At 48.1% G+C, this 20,805-nt stretch overlaps 1 protein-coding gene across 1 annotated transcript in view; it reads left to right on the top strand.

Annotated features, from left to right (window-relative positions):
* The window catches only part of ITPR1 (inositol 1,4,5-trisphosphate receptor type 1), a 347,438-nt gene that overhangs the window by 270,091 nt on the left and 56,542 nt on the right, over positions 1–20,805 (top strand). The window contains exons 44-49 of the mRNA XM_061128046.1: positions 6,041–6,241; positions 8,036–8,146; positions 10,566–10,661; positions 13,652–13,774; positions 15,081–15,185; positions 18,136–18,328. Of these exons, the coding sequence (XP_060984029.1) occupies positions 6,041–6,241; positions 8,036–8,146; positions 10,566–10,661; positions 13,652–13,774; positions 15,081–15,185; positions 18,136–18,328 (829 nt within the window). The remainder of the gene's footprint in view (positions 1–6,040; positions 6,242–8,035; positions 8,147–10,565; positions 10,662–13,651; positions 13,775–15,080; positions 15,186–18,135; positions 18,329–20,805) is intronic.

The raw sequence follows: 20,805 nt of genomic DNA, 5'->3' as shown, positions 1-20,805 counted from the left end.
ACTCACATAAATGTTCAACTCACATAAATGTTCAACTGATGATTCCAGAAATCCTTTGTTCACTTTTTGTTGTTGTAGCCAAGGCTTGTTGGGCACTTAGATGATTCTGGATGCTAAGTGTCTCCTGTATTGTTACACTTGTTTTATAGATGAAGAAACTGAGGTGCACAGGACTCATTTAGGGTATGCAGAGCTCACATTTGAGCCCAGGCAGTCTGGTGGGTAGAGTTTGTGCTGTCTACCACCTCATTAAGATAGAGGCTGTTTTCCTTGCAGAGTTTCTCCAACAGCAAAGGAAGGGCCAAGGATGGCCAAGATTCGCTCTTTTTTCTGAGTGGACGCAGATCTATAGAAGCCGTCACTCCCCAGAAGCGTGCTGGAGCCTGGCTCCTTGGCTATTACCTGGTTCTGCTGCTGATTGTTAGGGAAAATACTCCTCTCTGCCTAAAAGGGATGAAGCTGAACCAAAAGAGTGTGCCTGCACTCCTCTAAGATAGAATGTTTCCTCCTAAAGTAAATAGATTAGCAGTGGTAATTTTATTTGAATCATGATGGTTTGAAAAGAAAATAGTTCTGGGAACTTCAGTGGTGGTCCAGTGGTTAAGACTTCACTTCATTGCAGGGGGTGAATGTTTGATCCCTGGTCAGGAAGTTAAGATCCCACATGCCTCATGGCCAGAAAACCAAAACATAAAACAGAAGCAGTATTGTAACAAATTCAGTAAAAACTTTTAAAATGGCCCACATCAAAAAAAAAAAAAAGAGTAATAATTGTAGTCTAAAGGGGAAGGGGAAGTCCATAGCAAGGGGAAGGTGCAGCCTTGAAATGTTGCATTGTTGACTTGACCCTCCACGTGGTTTGATGACTTTTCACATGTTAGCTGTGGCCAGACCATTTGGTGCCACAGCTAGAAATGGCTCTCCCTTAAAACCTGCTGCAGACTCTCTACCTAGGTAATCTGAGTAATGAATTTAATTGTTAAACAGTAAGAAGAGTGAGATGGTACTGGATTAAGTCCTCAGTATTAATACCATCTGTACTGATTTTTCAATCCAGTGGGTCTGAAGAGTCTGGGCTTTGAAAAAGCACTCAGATCCAAGGTCATCAGCCAGCCAAGTCTGGCCCATACTTCAAAACGAAGGGGTTTCTGTCAGCCAGGCAGTGACTTCTCGGCTTTGACGCCTGCTCATCTCCTCCACTGACATCCCCAGCTTCATTCCTGTCCATGGCTGAGTGTGAGATCTTGGCTGTGAGTCTTCTTTTTCCTGCTTGTTGCTCAGACATTCCTACTTTGGACAGAGACCACGTCAGCCCTCGGCGCGCTGGTCTGATGCCTGCATGCTGAGCTCAGTGGGTGGACAGAGCTCTCATGACCCAGAGGTCAGGGTCTGGTGCCTGTCTCCTTGGCTGGTATTTCTCTGCTTGAAGGCAGACTGTATCCGCTCCACCTTCCGGACCTGCACCATCCATCATGGAGGAGACAGGCCAAGGGAGTGTGAGTGACACCGTGGGAAACCCGGCTGTCCCACCAGCAGGAAAGCAAAGCCTTCAGCTCGACTGTGGCGTGTTTGTGGATAGGGGCCCCGCCCTGCTGCTGGGGTGATTTCTAGGCTGAACTTGGTGGCCATTGCCCTGTACTGTTCGCCTGTACCAGAGTCACTGGTCTCTACCAACCTCAGGCTCCTAAGGAAAAGGAGATTAAGACTTTGCATGTGTGTATTGATTTCCTCATCTCGGCGAGGACTTGCTCTGTGCCCTGAGCCAGGGCGATGGAGACCCCACCCCTCTCCCCACAAAGCAGGAGCCCCTGATAAGAGGGACATGGCCACGCAGCATGCTGAGGGCTGTTGTTGTGCCATCTTAGGGGTTTTGTGGATTCAGAGCAGGAGAACCAACACAGTGAGCCAGGTCCAAGAAAACTTCTCAGAGAAGCTGATGGCTGCTGAATTCTGAACTAACCAAACCCAAAAAACCTACCTTGAGTAGAGTCCCGTCCATGAACGTCAGAGGGGCAGTCCCAAGGTGCTTGTTTCCTGAGTGTAGCTCTGGTTTCATGGATCTGTTCTTCCTCCCCTCTGACCCCTGGAACTCCCATCTTCACTGGGGAAGCAGAGGGAGGCCCTCATTGTATGAGTTCACCCTTTCTTGTGGGGGAGTCCTCACAGTTGTTGTTTTGTACCTTATTGTTGTTCAGTCGTGGCTGCCATGACTGAGCCTGCAGCATGCCAGGCTTCCCTGTCCTCCACCATCTCCCAGAGATTGCTCAAACTCATATCCATTGAGTCAATGATGCCATCCAACCATCTCATCCTCTGTGGCCCCCTTTTCCTTCTGCCCTTAATCATTCCCAGCATCAGGGTCTTTTCCAATGAGTCGGTTCTTTGCATCAGGTGGCCAAAGTATTGGAACTTCAGCCTCAGCATCAGTCCTTCCAATGTATATTCAGGGTTGATTTCCGTTAGCATTGACTGATTTGATCTCCTTACTGTCCAAGGGACTCTCAAGAGTCTTCTCCAGCACCACAGTTCAAAAGTATCAATTCTTCGATGCTCAGCTGCCTTTAGCTCTCAGCACAACTCTGAATTAATTCTCTAAGACCCCCCTGGGCAGGAGCACCTTTTCATGAGTCCTTCTAAAACTCCATTCTCCAATATACTGGTCTGCCAGAAACAGCAGTATTGTGGGGAGAAGGAGTGTACAGTATAATATATTAAAAAAAAAAAAAAAAAAACTTAGCAATTTAACCTTTGAGGATACCATAGCGCCAGTAGTTTTAAACTGTTTAAGGCTGCAGAATTCTTTGTTTGAACAGCTCAGAAGGTACAAGGTGAAGCAGATGAAAGCAGGGCTGCTTAGTTCATAATAGAAACTACAGAGTGCTAGAACTTTCCTTTCTCATCTATAAGAGCCCTGAGACATGGGGCATTCCCGAGGTCCCCCAGGGCTTTGCAGGGCCCGGCTGGCAAACCAGCAGTCTGGACCAAGGGTTTAGAAGGATGAAGGTTGCACTCATCTTTACAGACTCCCGCTAAGTCAGACACCCTGAGCTAGTTAATAAAATTGCTCTGACAAGAAGATGCTTGTAGGAATCTGGCTCTCAAAATGACGGCTTTAAGCGGGATTCAGCAGCTCTGAATGTCATCCTCTTGGCAGTTTTCTAGATCCAATGGTGAATCTCTGGGTCAGGGTTTCCTCTTGGATCTGAGGGAGAAGACATTTTCACGAGGAAAGAGAGACCAGCTCCCTGGTAAAAGGAAGTGCAGATAAGCCCAAAGAGGGAGGGATTCTGGCCTTTTGAAGTTGCCCAGAGTTTCTTGTCATGTTTATAACCTTAACTCTCCTGTTTATAAATATTTCAGTAGAGATAAAGCCACCGAACTTGACTTTGCCAAATGGGCAATTGCTGCCTTAAGCAAGCTTTGTTCACAGTAGCAAGAACCTTGATGGGAAGGACTGTTTTTGAATCATTTTTCCATTGCTTTTGAACCTTCCCCTGAGAGGCTGGCTTTGCCTTTGATCTGGGTTAAGGAATGCAGATCCTGATTTCTGTCCACTGAGGTCTGTTTAAGCCCAGACTTAAAGTCTTTGATTTCCTTCATCTTCCCATCCTGACTTGGTCCCTGGCACTCCAAGGAAGACCACAAAAATAACAGGATTTTTCTAGCCTAGGCAAGGTGGGGTGAGTGGTATGTGCTAAGGGTAAACTGTATTCCTTAAGCATGGAAGGAGTTCCCATGGGCCTTTAGCAAGTGGCACAGCAAAAAAAAAGAAAAAAAAAAAAAAAAAACCTCTGTTTTTGTAGGGAATAAGAGAAAGTGGATGTGAATTAGGAGGGAGAAATTCTTGGTGGACATGCTATGAAGATCATGAGAAATAGGAAAGGCTTTCAAGAAAGGGCCGCTCACTGTCCTTCCTGGGGAGTTTGGAGCATGTCAGCCTTGATGATTCCCCAAGTCCTCTTTCTTCCATTCATTCAACTTAATTCAGATACTCAGCCAGTGTTTGTGAAGACCCTGGCCCGAGCCAGTCCCTCTGCTAGTAGTCTGTTGCCAGTGCTGGTGCTCCGATCTGATTGGAGTCAGGATGGAGGGCTTCCTGGAAGAAGTAACTTGAGACCCCCATCCTGAAGGAAGAGAAGTTAATCAGAGTGGAGACAGGGAAAGAGTGACAGACAGAAGAAATAGTGCAGCTGAAGCCCCAGAGATGAGAGAATGAACGGTGCTTAAAGAGCAGAAAGAAGTTCATTGTTCCCAGACAGAGAAGGGCATGGCGGGAGAGATGATGTCCCTGAGCAGAGAGGTAGGGGCATGGCAGGAATGATGACATAGGAGATGGGGATGAAATTGGACCTCAAGAGCCATGCTGTGCATTTTGAGCCTAGGACAGTCTGGTCCTCCCCTATCCCCTTCTTAAATATTCCTCCACCCCACCATTGCATGGCATGGGGTTCAGCCGGGCTGTTGACAGGTAGAATCTTCTTTGAGGGACTGGAGCAAGAAACGGCTGTGGAACCCTCCTCTGACTTCCTGTGGTCCTTAGAAAAGTAGTCCCATGCAAGTGCACGTGGTCCTCAAACATCTGTCCTTCCCCCACCTCCCACCCGGACCGGAATGATGGCTCAATTTTTAGACTCGTCAGAAAAGCTTAAGCATAAGGGACTGAGCTTAACTTGGGGTTGGGGTGACAGTGAGGGCTGGTTAGCTTGTTGACAGGTCAAGCATTAAACTTTATTACCAGCTTTTAATCTGTGCTTTTGTAAATGTTTTAATTATACAAGGAATATATGAATATATTCTTTCTATGAAGGTTTGAATGAAAATAAGTGTTCAGTTTTTTTTTTTGTTTTTTAACAAAAGGTCCCTCTTCCCATTCCCGCATTGTTTTGAACTGAATCCTTCCTGTCCTTTTCCTGTATATTTATATGGGAGCACTGGATCCCTGTTAATCTGCTATTTGCCCTTTTTGTTTTCTTAACTCAACAGTATATCCTGGAGATCTTTCCACATTGATACATACAGACCTGCCTCAGTGTATCCAACTTGTAACAGTACAGAATGTTGATGAGCTATTTGTTTGTGTCCAAGCTGATGAGCCTTCCGGTTGTTTGCAGTTCTTCTGTCCCAAACAGTGCTGTAGCGAACATCCAATATGTACTTCACGAATAGTAATAGAAGTGGAATTACCGGCTCAAAAGTTACATTCATTGTATCTTTTAATTATCTTTTTAGAAAGATAATCCAATAAGATAATTTTCTGATTTTCTCCAGCAAACATATGTAACTTTTATAACTATGCTCAAAAGTATTTGTAGTTAATCTTTGCTTCTTTTTAAGAAGAGATTACTGGAGTCTATGACCAAAAAAAAAAAAAAAAATCTCTGCATGAAAATAGACACTGTATTATGAGGTGGTTGAATGTGCCTTGGTTTACTGCGTTGAGAAAGTATCTGCTCTTAAAACTTGTGTTAATGTTGTAAGTTTACCTTGAGAGTACATACTTGGGCACGTGCATACAAGCATACACATATTTATTCACTTTTGTTCCTTCCTTTAATAATGGAAGTGACCCAACGAGGTAATCCAGATCCCCACCATGGCGGTGGGCGTAAGCCCTCCTGTGACACTTTGTGCTGTGATGATTTACCCTCAGTCCTACACTCTGAGCATTCAGCAACCAGACCACACCATCATCTTTTCAATAAAACCACTGTCCTTGGAAATGTCAGAAGGCTCTGAACTTAACATGTGGTGGGCGGGGAGGTGGGCTGGAGCGGGAAGGAGAGAAATGAGAAACAAGGGTCTTGGAGTGTGAAGTGGGTTGTCGAAGAGGAGCTCTTCTCCACTGCATCCCTTACAAAAGCCAAGTGTTCATAGCTGTTGCCAAGGCCACGTCCATGGCTGGCCATCGTGGGGGCTGACTCTTCTAACCAACGCAATCCTCTGCCCCAACTGACTACACATGATCAAAATGGCAGGCTGAATGACCGTTTCCCTCTCTCTTTGCCTCTGCTCCCCAAACCCGGGGACTCCCCAATTGCAGAACTTCCTCCGTTGCCAAAACAACAAGACCAACTACAATTTGGTGTGCGAGACGCTGCAGTTTCTGGACTGTATTTGTGGAAGCACCACCGGGGGTCTTGGTCTTCTGGGACTCTATATCAACGAAAAGAACGTGGCCCTCATCAACCAAACCCTGGAAAGCCTGACCGAATACTGTCAAGGACCTTGCCATGAGAACCAGGTAATTCCATTTTTCTTTGAGGGAGTGGGGAAAAAGAGAAAAAGATGTATCATTTTGAAGCCTGGACTAGTTCAGAAGTCATATAGCATCTGGCTGTAGACCTTGGGAGTCGGGAGAACCAGAGGCCTCTGTCCAGCAGTGAGGAAGGAGCCAATGGGCTTTATTATGTTTCAGGACATGACCTGATCACAGGCATTAGCAAGCATCCTGGTCTGTGCCCAGCTTGATTTGGTTTGAATGGCCCAGCTCTTCACTTTGCTGGGAATACGTGGTAAAGTTGGAGGTAAATGAATAAGACCAAAAGATTGGGCTCTATTTCAAATATTAGGGAAGACGCCAAAAGGGACCACCTCATGGAAGGAGGTTTCAACTTAACCAGAGAGAAGAGCCTTCCTGGACATGAGACCATTTGAAAATAATATGAAAAAAACATACGATTGACATTCAGAGAAGAGAAAGACCCGTTAGTCTTTTTTAAAAATAATTTCTGTTTATTTATTTATTTATCTTTGGTTGTGCTGGGTCTTCGTCGCTGCAGGGGCTTTTTTCTGGGTGCTGTGAGCGGGGGCTCCTCTCTAGTTGCAGCACACAGGCTGCTCATTGCAGTGGCTTCTCTTGTTGTGGAGCGTAGGCTCAGCAGTCGTGGCACATGGGCCCAGTTGCCCTGCAGCACGTGGGATCTTCCTGGATCAGGGATTGAACCCGTGTCTCCTGCATTGGCAGGCGGATTCTTTACCACTGAGCCATCAGGGAAGCCCAAGACCCATTGGTGCCTCTCAAGAAGTATATTTTTAGAGTGGAACCCAGTGGTTTCTTGAGTAGAGTCATTGCTTACCCATGACATCTTATAGATTTTGTGAGGTTTTGCACTAATGCTAGAATGAGTATGGTTTTTAACTCAAATTCGAGCTGTGTCCTAGTTGGAGGGGGTAGGCCAGTGCTTAAAATAGCCCACGATAAACCCAGTGGCCAGGGCAGGTATGACATGCCATGTTACTTGGGAACCAAAGCCAGAACCTTGGCTCAGAAGAGAAGCCTGGCTTACGAGAGGGACCACTCACTGTATACTGAGAATCTGATCATAGTTGTCCATGATTACGAGGCTAACATTTTGTTAGATTCACTTTCCTCTCTAGGTATCCTGATGAGACAGATGGTATATTCTGAGTTAAAGTGAAAAGAAACAAACAAACAAAAAAATTATAACAGGCTTGGGGGGAGAGGTGTTATCTGACATCTAAGTGAATTTCCTTATAACCTCAAGTTGGCTTTTCTGCCAAACTGAGGTCTGTACAAAGGAGCATACTGGTATGAATTCTGCTGCAAATGGGGATCTTACCTGGAGGAAGGTGATTAATTCTGATATTACGTGAATTAAAACTTGCTTTCTAAGCTCGAGCCTGAAGCAAAAGTGTGCGGTACGAAAACCGAGTGATGTAGAGAGAATGGAACACACCTTTCAAGGGGAAACCGGTGCTCAGAACCCAGAATCAGTCACACACCATATTTTCCCTTAAGAACAAAAGCCCACTGCGCTGTTTGGATTAGATGCGGCCAATTTATCAGTTACAGTGCATGGGGACTTTCCTACTGTTTACTGTTAATTCTGAAACTAGAGATTTTCATCTGTCTTTTATTTTTACCACTTTCTCACGGAAAATTTGCTGCCCTCCCCTAGAGACATGACTGGGAGTGGCAAACCGTGTGTTGAAATAGCAGTTCAGCCTGTTGGCCTTTGACGTCTGATCTATGACCAGTGTTTGTGGCAATGTCTGCCTGTGCCTCTTTTCTCAGAACTGCATAGCCACCCATGAATCCAATGGCATTGACATCATCACGGCCCTGATCCTCAATGACATCAACCCTCTGGGAAAGAAGAGGATGGACCTTGTGTTAGAACTGAAGGCAAGTAGGAATTGAAAGCAAAAAAAGCAGTAGCGTTTGGAAACTTTGTTGTGTGTTGCCTGTGCATGTGACGTGACGTGGTCACTGCTGTGAAACTCAATCCTGAAGACAGTTGTTTTACACTGAATGAATGATCCACATTGCAAGTTCTGAGTAAAAGGCAGAACTTCGGTTTTTCCCTTCCAAATAAGGTCTTGGGAGAGGATATCAGTTTTTCAACTCACAGGTCACATGGAATGGGAACTCACCACCCAAAGCTAAGAGGCAAATTCAAACAGACTCCAAGAACTAACAACCTGATTCTGAAAGGTTCAGACAGAGAAACAGTGGAAACTCCATATACTCTGTGCTCTCTTATTCCCCCTCCCCCCATTGAGGAAAAGGGCCAGTTGAAGAATAGTACCACTAAAACTATTGAGGACCAAAAAAAAAAATGCTGTATGTTGGTAGTATTAGGGAACATCTTTTTCTGTTTCATGGTTGATACAGCAGAAGGGAGGTTCATCATTGCTGGGTTAACGTAAGGAAAGTTAAACTGGCCAGTACTGCGCCTCCCGGCCTCTGATGAGTTTCTTTGCATCCTGTACAAGCAGATGACTGATGTAGAAGCACCTTTGGCATGCTCACTCCCTCTGAAACCCAAGTAGTTTTACGGAGTGAAAGCAGTTGCTTCAAGATGCTTAAGCCACTGGGTTTACAAGCTAGCTTGTTGAATATTTGAGAAGCTGATGGACTCCTCCTGATGTTGATTTCTTGAATGTATGAGAAAATTAATTGAAAATAAAGTAAAAACAAAAGAACAAAAAAAAACCTCACTCCTGTCTTAGGGGTTCCGAAGATTCTCTGAGTGCAAAGTTTCACTTTTGAGAATTGGACTTGCAGCCCAGCCTGGTGTCTAAAGTGTGTTTAGAAATGTTAGCTTCCCTGAGCACATTTCCTTTTTAACTGTTCCCGTGTTGGGACAGGTTGAGATCTGCCCTCCGTCTCACCCCCGCATGGAGCACCGGGCGCTTTGTCACTGTCATGGGAGAGCCTGAGACCTACAGGGTTTAGCTGAAAAGCCAATCTCTATTTATGGCATCAGTGGTGCCAGAGGAAAGGTCGTTAGGGAAGGTGGTAACACGGAAGCCCACAGGAATCACCCAGTTGTTTTTATTTTATTTTACTGTTTCAAACCGAGAATCCGCGCTAATAGATAGTTTGGTTCTATCGTTTAAGTGGATTTGTTTCTTTGGGCTATTTTTAACTCCTTTGACAAATCCTATTGTCAAAGGATTGCCTCATTCAGGCTCATATCCCTGGCTACCATTTATCAGGATATCTAAGAGGAGTGCCTGAAATAAACTGAGACTTTCAGGTGCTCCTCATCAGCATTTCAGTGGTGGTTTCAGCTAGTTCAGTAACCTGAAGGTTATTAGAGACGTTTTTGCTCTGTGAAATGCCATCTTTTGATGGCATAGTGACCCAATGGAACTGCTGTGATCTGTGCTTGGGGAGAAGAAAAAAAAAAAAAAATACTGCCCCCTCTCACGAAAACAACAGCCTTTGAGTCCAAAACACAAAGAAGCATGTGGATTATCGTAGTCCTAGAACCTAAAAGCTGAGACATGCAGGGAGTGGTTATGTGAAAACTTTGAACATAGTGGGAAATGATGGTTTCATATGCATACGGTGATCCCTTGGGTCCCTTTTGTTAACTGGCATTAGCTGTACTCTCATAATATTAGGGGCTATGAGAGCTGATAGTGCTATTTTAGGTCAGGGAGGTATAAGTATTAGTCACTCAGTCGTGTTATTTGTGATCCCATGGACCATAGCCCGCCAGGCACCTCTGTCCATGGAATTCTCCAGGCAAGAATACTGGAGTGTGTTGCCGTTTCCTTCTCCCTTTGGTCAGGGAGGAATTACCTTGTCAGCCTTCTCTGACCTGCAAGTCTGAATCGCAGTGTTGATAACCAACCCCTGCCCCTGAAGGCATCTGGATCTATGTCTCAGGGGCTTCCTGACCACTGTCATCATCAGGGTCCCAGTGTATCCACCAAGCTCCCTTGTTTAACTGTCCCATGTCCACTAGGAGTTGGACAAGTGACAGTAAGTGTAAACTGTACCCAAACAAACAGGTGCCTCTTGGACCATCATCTGTTCCTGTGGACGTGTTTTGGGGGTTGGAAGTGGCACCTTCTCAGTCTGGTGCAAATGGTTTTCGATGTATCAGGTTGGCAAAAGAGTTTGTTCGGGTTTGTCTGTACACTCTTATGGAAAACCCCAAATGAACTTTTGGGCCAACCCAGCGCGGGACCCACGCCCTCCCACGGAGTAGAACATTTGTCAGGATGCAGCTCCCGATCACCCGTGGTTCAGGCCAGCCACCCCCTAGCAACTCCTGCTCATTTCTTCCTCCGTTTGTGTCTCTGATTAGAACAACGCATCCAAGTTGCTCCTGGCCATCATGGAGAGCAGGCATGACAGTGAGAATGCCGAGAGGATCCTCTATAACATGAGGCCCAAGGAACTGGTGAGTCGGACGACTGAGCCCCTGGCCGTGGCACGGAGCAGCAGCAGGGCTTCGTGGGTGCCAGAGCAGAGTATCTACTTCCTGGAGCTTTCTTCATGATGCCAGCAATCAGAAGCACAAAGAGAACATTTGATTCGGGCCACTGGCCGGGGCAGGGAGGTCACCCCTGTATGGAGTAGGGGGCCTCTGCCTTCAGCACAGCCCCCAGGGAGAGCCTCCCCAGGCTGTTCTCCTCGGGGAAGGCGGCACCAGGGGGGGCGTGGGAGCCTGGAGTTCACATGCACAGCTCTGCCCTTCTCTGGGTCAGGTTGGTGACTCTCTCAGCGCCACTTCCCTGAAAGGAAGAGGATGGTATTAGCTGGTCCAGAGGGTTACTCGGGAGCCTAAGCTGATGGTTCCTGCAGAGCCGTGTGCGCGGTGCCCGCCCGCGGTCAGCTCTTCTGGATCGCGCTTATTCACGGCTGCTCTCTGCTGTGGCTTTGTCCAGGGATCAGGAATTCATATCTCTTCTTGGTATCGAGAATCTGGGCAACAGAATAGTGTTGTTTTTCTGTTTTTTTTGCGGGGTGGGGGTGGGGCGGGAGGGCGGTGCTGGTGTTTTGGGTCTTTTAGAAAAGAAAGCACACTTGTTTATTTTGGGGGGTGATGTTAACAGCTGGCTGTGACTTCCAGGCCGGCAGTCAGGGCTGTAGACTGCGAGACAGCAACTGGCAGAGATGCTGAACCGAACTGAGGACGAAATTCTCTATTTGGACTTTTTCCCACGCAAATAAACTGTGACTGGCAGACCTAAACGAGGGCACGAAAACTTCCCTGCCGCCCGGTGACCCAGTGTGTGCCTGGGGCCGGCTGAAGTCCCTTTATGTGTCCCTTTAAATAAAGTTCACAGCGAGCCCAGCACTTTGATCTCTGAGGCCAGGAGTGAGTTCTCAGCCTGAGACGGAAGTCCTCTCCCAGTTTACGTAAGGGCTTATGTAACTGGAGCTGGGGGTTGGGGAGACTGGGATCCGTCACTCCCGAGTGGGGACGGATGACTGGGCAGGAACCCCACTCCAGTTCCCATCAGTCCAGAACACACTGCATCCTGGATGGGGGACGTGGCAGCCCCTCTGGGTACCACCAGCTTCCAGGTCGCCCCCTTGTGGCTGAACAGCTTCATTCCCAAATCGCAGGGCAGAGTCAAAGACTTCCGGGAACAAACACAATTCTGAGAAGGTGTGCAGCAGAGATACCCTAATGTTGGGAGCACGTGTGCACATATGTGTGTGCACGCTTACATGTTGTGCATTCAGGCTCTCATGTCCTGTGTGATACGTTGTCTGTTCGGTTTGTTTTTAAAGAACCGACAGGAAGACAAGCTCAGAGAGTGAGGGTGTTGTCGCCACAGTTGTTTCCAGGGCCTGACCTGGTGTCAGTGCAGAAATGTGTGGCCCTCTGTGTGCTGGGTCTCGGACAGTGAGAAGTAATTGACAGTATTGTCCTCGTGGCGATGCAGGAGGCGGAAATGTCTTCTGAGTCGTGAAAGAAAGTGATCAATTTTTAGTGCAAATTAAGGGTTGAAGGCATTGTGTTCTTATTCTCTGAATGATTGATTCTTGATAGGTTCACCTGATAAACGTTGACTGGGCCCTGTTTTGTCCAGGGCGTCGTACTGGGTTCCTGGGAGGAACTGAGAAAGGGGCAGAACCAACCCTACCCCCTCACAGGGAGCTGAGGCCAGCAGGTGGGAGCAGGAAGGCTGGCACCCAGATGCCCTGGGAAGCATGCTCTGGGCGTGAGAAGATCAAGGTCAAAGCTCAGCTCTCGTGTGAATTTTGGCACGCCCCTTTGCCTCTCTGAGTCTGCTTCCTCATCCATAATCAAGGGGAATCTTTGACACCTCATAAAACGTTGGTGAGCCTTCATGTTTCTGAAAGAATGAAGATACTAAGCATAGTGCTCAGAGCATAGAAAGTGCTGGTAGATGTCATCTGTTAAAGATCTTTTCTTCATTTGGTGTAGGCTGCGAGGGACAGGGAAATATTTGAAGCCAGAAAATAGTTTCATCAGCTATTCCTAAAGGCGAATGGTTTTCTTTTCTGTTTTTCCTGAAATGGCAAAGGTACGAGATGGGGAGAGATGACAGGAGGAGATGAAGAGATAGGACAAGACTGGCTTCTAGCCTTCATTTGTATCATGTTATTGTTTGGGTGCATTTTTTTTCTTTTTTAGCCACCATCCCTTTCTAAAGTAGAAGGTCATAACAGGGAACTCGGTTGAATGTTATGGGGCAGCCTGGGAGGGAAGGGAGTTTGGGGGAGAATGGATACATGTATATATATGGCTGAATCCCTTCTCTGTCCACCTGAACCTATCACAACATTGTTTATTGACTATGAAAAAAAAGTAAAAGTCGCTCAGTCGTGTCTGACTCTTTGTGACCCTATGGACTACACAGTCCATGGAATTCTGTAGGCCAGAATACTGGAGTGGTTAGCCTTTCCCTTCTCCAGAGGATCTTCCCAACCCAGGGATCGAATCCAGGTCCCCCACATTGCAGGCGGATTCTTTACCAGCTGAGCCACAAGGGAAGCCCGAGGATACTGGAGTGGGTAGCCTATCCTTTCTCCAGTGGATCCCAACCCAGGAGTCGAACTGGGTTCCCTGCATTACTGCAGAAGGATTCTTTACCAACTGAGCTATCAGAGAAGCCCATTTATTGGCTATGTCCCAATACAAAAATTAAAAGTTAAAAAAAAAAGGTAGACAGTCATAGATCAGCCACAGGTTTAGGGAGAATGAACCTCCTGTCAGTGGAGGCTGATGGGCATGGCTGCCTGTGATTGTGTTAAGAAGGATTCTCAGGCTGTGTCCACACCTGGAGGAAAAGTGTACTGAGCCTGGTGGGCTGTGTCCGTCCCAGGAGGGGAGACCCCTTGTGTGTGCTGCCCTTGCCCGTCCTGTGTGGGTCTTCCTGAGACAGGGGCTCTGTGCTGTGGCCCTTCTTGCAGGTGGAAGTGATCAAGAAAGCCTACATGCAAGGTGAAGTGGAGTTCGAGGATGGTGAGAATGGCGAGGAGGGGGCCGCCTCCCCCAGGAACGTGGGGCACAACATCTACATCCTGGCTCATCAGGTGCGCCCCCTCCCAGGCCCCCTGCCTGACAGTCAGGGCCAGCATTCCACGCCTGCGCCCTCACACTTGCTTTTCCTGCAAGGACTCAGCCCGAGGTTGAGCACGTGGTAACGTGGCTCACGGGTACGGCCAGCCACCTGACCCCGAGTGTGAGGTCCAGGCCGCTTCCAGTGTTCCGTTCCCGCAGGGTCATGTCCTTGGAAACCCCCACATTTCTTAAAAGCGTTCCCACTGAGCCGTGACACTTGGATAGTTTATGACTGTGTCTCCAGACACTTGAAAGGAGTCCTAGTCTTTTCATAAATATTGATGAGTCTGTCTTAACCGTCTCAAGAAAGAAACCTCAGCTGCCTGGCCTATCGCACTTGGAAATCTTTGGGAACTTGTCACTCTGCCTTGTCTTTGTTTGCCTTTCGGGGGATGGAGTAATACTTCCTACCCTGGCACCAGAATACCCTGTTTCGTAACTCGCTTCCCAAGTGGCTGGGCTTCTGAAGACACTTCCTCTTTCTGGAGGTTGACGTGCTTGGAGCAGGCTGAGGTGTGTGGGCAGCCGGGAGCTCTGGTCCCTTCCACCTCTCTTAGGTGGAGACGTTTGATAGAAAACAATGATGTGATTGGGCTGGAGGCTGATAAGTCCATGTTCCTTGCCTCCTCCATTTCTGGAATTTAATTTAGCCCCTGGTAGTTTGGGAGGGTCACGTGCCCACTGCTATGTTTAAAATAGATAACGAACAAGTACCTACCGTATGGCCCTTGGAACCCCACTCAGTGTTATGTGGCAGCCTGGATGGGTGGGGGATTTAGGGGAGAATGGATACATGTATATATGTAGCTGAGTCCCTTCGCCGCTTAACCGGCTATACCCCAATACAAAATAAAAAGTTTAAAGTTTAAAAAAAAATTGTATGCCCAAATCAGCTTACTCAATCTTAGTGAGCAAGTACATACTGATAATTAAATGATTTAAGCTTCAAAAAAAATGATAATGTAGCCCCTGTGAAGTTTCAGGGCATTCCAAAAGGAGGCTCTGTAGGGTTGGATAGAAAACCCCACCTCCCTCCTGCCTGGCCAAGGAAACCAGGGCAAAGTGGGCCTTAAGTGGACATGCGCTCTCCATGCCACTCTGCCAGGCTCCCAAAATAGCTGCTGTGCAGAGCGAGCCTCAGTGGGGTGCAGGGGCCCCCCTTCGCCCTCCAGCTTGCTGCTTATTCCCATGCATCTTTTCTACCCAGAGCTAGAAAGCAGCTGTGTGTTGCTGTTGCAGACAGAACTGACTCCCCTGTTGTCTGCACTTGTCTTCTAGTTGGCTCGACATAACAAAGAGCTTCAGACCATGCTGAAACCCGGCGGCCAGGTGGATGGAGACGAAGCTCTGGAGTTTTATGCCAAGCACACGGCCCAGATAGAGGTAAAGGCCGGGTACACTTGGGACCCAGGCTTGCGTCGAGGGCCTCCGCAGTGGGCGCCCTGGGCTGGGGCTGGCATGCAGTCATTGGTCTGAGTGGTAAACAGGTGGTGGGCAGCTACAGTGCCCCAGGGCCTGCACTCAATGCTCAAAGCCAGTGACACCCAAGGTAGTGGGGAGGCAGACACCGAACCAGGCCACACAAGGAGACTCGCTGTGAATTCGGACAAGGGCGTGAGGACGACCAGAAGGTATCATGAGACGGTACCGCAGAGGGACCTGTTGTGGATTGTGGTGGTCAGGGTGGCCTGTTCTGAACAGTTACCTGAGTGCAGACCTTCCGAAGGATGGAATGAAGGGGCACAGCCCGGAGGCTAGTGCTTGACAGGCCCGGAGGTGGGCCTTAGTGAGCAGGAGTGAGAAAACAGTGTATAAGAGAGGAAAGACAGACAGCCCCACGTCCTGCAGGACCACATCAAGCATTGCCGGGAGGAGTCTGGACTTTACCCTCAGAACTCCACCGAGGAGTAGTAATACAACCAGATCTGCACTTGAAAACACACACCCACCCACACACACACAAGAAAAGAAATCATCTCCGACAGCACTGAGAAAGGACTCAGAGGTTGCATCACTCAGAGAGAGGTCCAGTTCTCAGTGTCAGGGCTGACATTTTCATCCATGTCTGGCTGACCCCGGAGCCCATGGGTGTTTTTAATGTTCCTTGCATTGTCTCCTGGGGCCCGAGAGAGCCCAGGCTTCAGGCTATAAGGGATGGTGTGTCCTGATCAGCTAATGAGGAGATGCACAAATACAGTATCAGTGTCAGAGCAAGGATTTTGAAAGACTAGCAGACTCCTTTGGGCCATATGAGACTCGCAGGATAGAGACGTGTTAGAGGATAATCTTACCTGCTGTCTGGGTCTCTGGGCTGTCCTCATAAAATGTGTCATTTCACCGATCAGTTGACCATGACAGTGTGCATGAGCACGTAATCTCAATTGATTGTTCATGACCAGAAGTTTGTTCTCTGGAGCCCTTAGGAGACAAGCTTCAGGTATTTGCAGTGTGGAATGTCAGATGGGAAGGAACCTTGGCAATGGTCTGGTTGAGCTCCTTGGTTCACCAGGGAGCCAAAATTGACATTTGATCAGGTGCAGAGGTGTTAACAAGGTCACCCACTCTGTTAGAGGTGGAGAAGGGCTGGGATAGATTTTGATTCCCAACTATACATTGACTGAAAGAGAGGCATGAGTCGATCTTGAGTAATGGAGAGAAATGGCCAGGCAGGGCCCCCTGAGCTCTTGAAATCCTGTTCCTGGGCAGCTGCTCATTCCTTCCAGTCTCGCAGGACAGAGAGAGCTGTCACTCCCAGGCTCCCACAGACCCGCATCCCATCGCTCTGGTCACACGTGCAGGTCGCCCTGAGATCTGAGTACCTATTCTTGCCAGGAGACCTCCTGTTTCTCCATTGTCTCCTGAGCACAGATCTTCTCAGCTCGTGTTCCTTCCGTGTAAGGGGGGCTGACTTGGAGCCCCCCTGATGCTGTAAAGCAGGATGGCCAGGGGGGACTGTGGACGGTGTACGCACCCGCGTTACCAACACCCACCCCGCCCCCCCAATCCCAGTTAAGGAGATTGGCTTATGCACCAGACTCGGTAACATGATCTCCAGTTTGATTTGGAAACCCCTGGTCTCCAGACGACATCTCTGAGGATTCAGGGAGGCCGGGCTGTGGGAACCTGCCTCGTTTCAGAGTTTCCCACTGCAGCTTGACCTGAGTCATCTCTCCTGCTGTGCTGGGGAAAAAAAAGCACTGGGAGACTGGGAACCAGAACTTCTCAGGGAGGGCGTGGCTGGGCCTCACCTGGCTTGTCCAGGCCCTGGGGAGGACGGACACAGGGAGGCCTTGCCCCTCTGGTACTGCGCCCGAACCCCTTTGAACTCTCTGCACCCCCGCCCCAGGACTATGACGCAACGCATTGTTGAAAAATTTGAACAGTCTCCCCCCAGACAACTCTCTGGGGCCTGAACCTGTCTAGGAACGGCACAGGGAATATCTGTGAAGTGTCCACCCCAGGAATCAGCAAAGCTAGTTAAAAGAACAGTGAGTGTGATACCAATATTAAAAGAGCCTGTTGTTTCATGCATCACACATGTTAGATGCTCTGACAGGTCAGAGGTTGGAGGTCACTGCATCTGTGAAAACCGAAGATCTCCTTTTTGAGTTCCTATCTAGGGAAAAGAACCCACCTTTGCAATCTGAGAAAGGCTCTTAGGTGAGATTTGTACCATGGCCTAGCACTACATGGTACAATAGAATCACCGCTAGCTGTGTTTGGCTGTTTACATTAAAATTAAATAAAATTAAATACTAAGCTCCAGTCCTCAGCTGTGCCAGCCACATGTGCTGGTCCTTAGTGCCCATATGTGAGTAGGGACTCTGGTTTCAAAGGGGCAGACACACAGTTGCGGCATCATTTCATCATTCCCGTTTCCATCATTCCAGAAAGTTCTGTTGGACATCTGCAGCCCCAAGCCTCATATGAATCTGTACACAGAACACATTTTGAATTGTTCCAGATAAAACTTCATCACAGTATAATTCATGGGTCTGAGGTTAGAAAAATATTTTGACTTACCGAAACGGTTTTATGCATAAATCTAAGAGATACAGCCCAGTCTGGGAGACAAAATCCAAGAAGACTCCAGGTCAGGTCTGTGCTATGCTTGATCTTTAATTCTGAGGCGGGACTTCCCTGGTGGTCCAGTGGTTAAGCGTCCAATCTTCCAGTGCAGGGGGTGTGGTTTCAGTCCCTGGTCAGGGAACTAAGATCCCACATGCCATGTGGTATGGATAAAAAAGAAAAAATCCAGGCTGAATACTGAGCCTGTGGCCTGTGCCAAGTCCTTAGTAAAGGGTTTTTGACCCTCTCCATTTTTTCGCCCTAGATTGTCAGATTAGACCGAACCATGGAGCAGATTGTCTTCCCCGTGCCCAGTATATGTGAATTCCTAACCAAAGAATCAAAACTACGGATATACTATACCACAGAGAGGGACGAGCAGGGAAGCAAGATCAACGACTTCTTCCTGCGGTCTGAGGACCTCTTCAACGAGATGAATTGGCAGAAGAAGCTCAGAGGTGGGTCAGCAGCTCCAGGTGCTGTGAAATTGTGTGGTTCTGGGGTCTTGCACGCTGGGGTTTGATGGAGAGTGTGTGGACCTCCCCGGAGGAGCAGAGCTGGTGGGGTTCAGGATTCTGTCCCCCTCTGAGCACCAGGATGACTGAGGCACCTTGGGAGCTGGTGAATGGGCGCCAGCATCCGGGAGGCTCTAAAAAGTCTTCCTTCTGGCCGCCTTTGAACTGATTCGACTGGAGAGCTCCCAAAAGGACTTAAAATGCTCCTATTTTGATGGAGAAAATTAAAGGGATGGAGAACAGACAGGCCTGCTGCTTACAGGATGGCACATTTGAGCAGGAGGTTGAGAGCTCGTTGACCAGCCCACCTGCTCGGAAGACACTGGTCTTCCCCCTTTTATAGGGCAGTTTGGACTGTAGACCCTAGGGTCGTTTTACAGGCAGTGGATCACTGGCCACAGAAGATGCGTCATTGCTCACCAGCGAATCCCATTGCGGGGCCCAGCCAGGCTGGCTACATTTCCTCGTCTAAAACCCTTCACAGGGCTGCCCTGGCGGGCTTCTCTGCGTCCAGTTTTCATTAGGGTTTTAATGTGATCCTTCACTGCCAATAGTACGCTGGGCACCAGCTGTTGTGACCAGTTTAAAAAGGATGCTGCTGCATTCCTGTCATTAGTCAGGAGCTTGGGTTTGTATTTGAAACCCTGGATTCCAGCTGCCAGTGTGATCACTCCAGCTCCTGCTGAGGGGCGGGGCTGCGGGAGGGGAAGCTGGGCTGGAGGTCAGGTTCTGGGTGCTCTGGTCCTCTTCCTCCCTCACCGGCCTGAGCCGGCGCAGACCTGCCCCTGCTCCGCTCCGCTCCGCTCCCTGCCTGGCTGGAATCGGTTAGTGGCAGAAGGCGTTGTGCAAGCAGGCTGCCTGCCAGGCGCTGGTCTCGCCCCACCCCTACTCCATTCTCTCTCATTTCTAAGGGACGCCTCATCGTCCAGCACTTTAAAGCATTGTCATACGTTTTGCTGAACCAACCCAGTTGTCACCCAGCCCCACACGAGGTGTCCAGCTCACCTTTAAGAGAACAGCATGTGTGTCCTCCACGGTGTGGACCTCAGAATGCTTTATGGACAAGTGGCCCCACTATCATTGGTCCTCGAAGCCACCATGGGCTCCATCCAAGCTCCTGTAGCTCAAGCATCATGAGTCGTGTTGAACATCCTCGCAGCACCGTGCTCATGTAGTCAGATAAGAAAGATACCCAAAAAAGTAGACAGAGACCCTGTGTGTATTCTTGTCTTCTCAGCTATGGCGTTCAGTAGAAGGGAACTTCCTCCTCTTTGTTGATTTTGCTCTTCTTTGAAATAGTCCATGATGCCCACTTTAGAAGATGATCCTGAATTCATGGTTTGCTTCATCCAGACCTCCATGATAGTTATTAAAACGGTGGTTTTGGACTTCCCTCGTGGTGTGGTGGGTAGGAATCTATCTGCCAATGCAGGGGACATGAGTTTGATCCCTGGTCTGGGAAGATTCCACATGTGGGGAGCAACTACGCCCAAGTGCCACAGCTACTGAGTCCGCGCTCTAGAGCCTGCGGGCCACAGCTTCTGAGCCCACGTGCCACAAGTACTAAAACTTGAGTGCCTAGAGCCTGTGATCTGCAACAAGAGAAGCCACCACAAAGAGTAGTGCCCACTTGCCACAACTAGAGAAAGCCCGCTTGCAGCAACGAAGACTCCGTGCAACCTTAAACACGTGAATTAAAAAAAAAATGAGTTTACCCTTTCTAATATATAGGTCTACTAAGTACTGATGCTAAGACTGGTCAGATTTATTCATTCTCTCTGAATTGTGTTATCCAGTAGGTAATAGGCTCTCCAGGGGGCTTATGAATTAAAAGAAAGATTTGCACCTTTTATGATGAGGTGAGAGACCTTGTCATCCCTCTTTCTGAGATATTGTCTTCAGCCTGGCAGAGTAGGAAGACCTTAGCTGCAAGAGGTGGGGATCTCTGGATTGGTTCTCCTTCCATCACCCACTGGCTTTGTGACCTGGGCAGGTGACTAAACCTCTTCTAGGCCCTCACCTAAAAAGTGGGCAATTAGGACTGCATGATGGACTGGTTGATCAAGGAATGGCCAACTCATCATTCCAAGTTTTGTATTGCTTTGTAGCTAATACCTTCTCTTACTTGGTCTGTCTTTGTTTCAAAAGCAGTTTTTGTTTCAGTGAAGCTTAAACACAGCTACGGTTGTCAACTGAGAGATTTTAATTGGCTTCATAGCTCTGCTGGTAAGAGAAAAATTGAAAGTAATAACTGAATTAAACATGATTTGCATATTTAGGAAGAGGAGAAATGTACTCATTAGAAGTGCAATTAAAATGAAATACATTTTCCCCTCTAAGTAGCTTATTTCTCTTCTGATGCATCTGCAGAAAAGAGTTCTCTGGCTTGTTTATGAAGGTGCTTTACCTTTTCCTGAAAG

The sequence above is a fragment of the Dama dama genome, chromosome 24, assembly GCF_033118175.1.
Source record: "Dama dama isolate Ldn47 chromosome 24, ASM3311817v1, whole genome shotgun sequence".
Lineage (NCBI taxonomy): Eukaryota > Metazoa > Chordata > Mammalia > Artiodactyla > Cervidae > Dama > Dama dama.
This window is presented reverse-complemented; position numbering and strand designations above follow the sequence as displayed.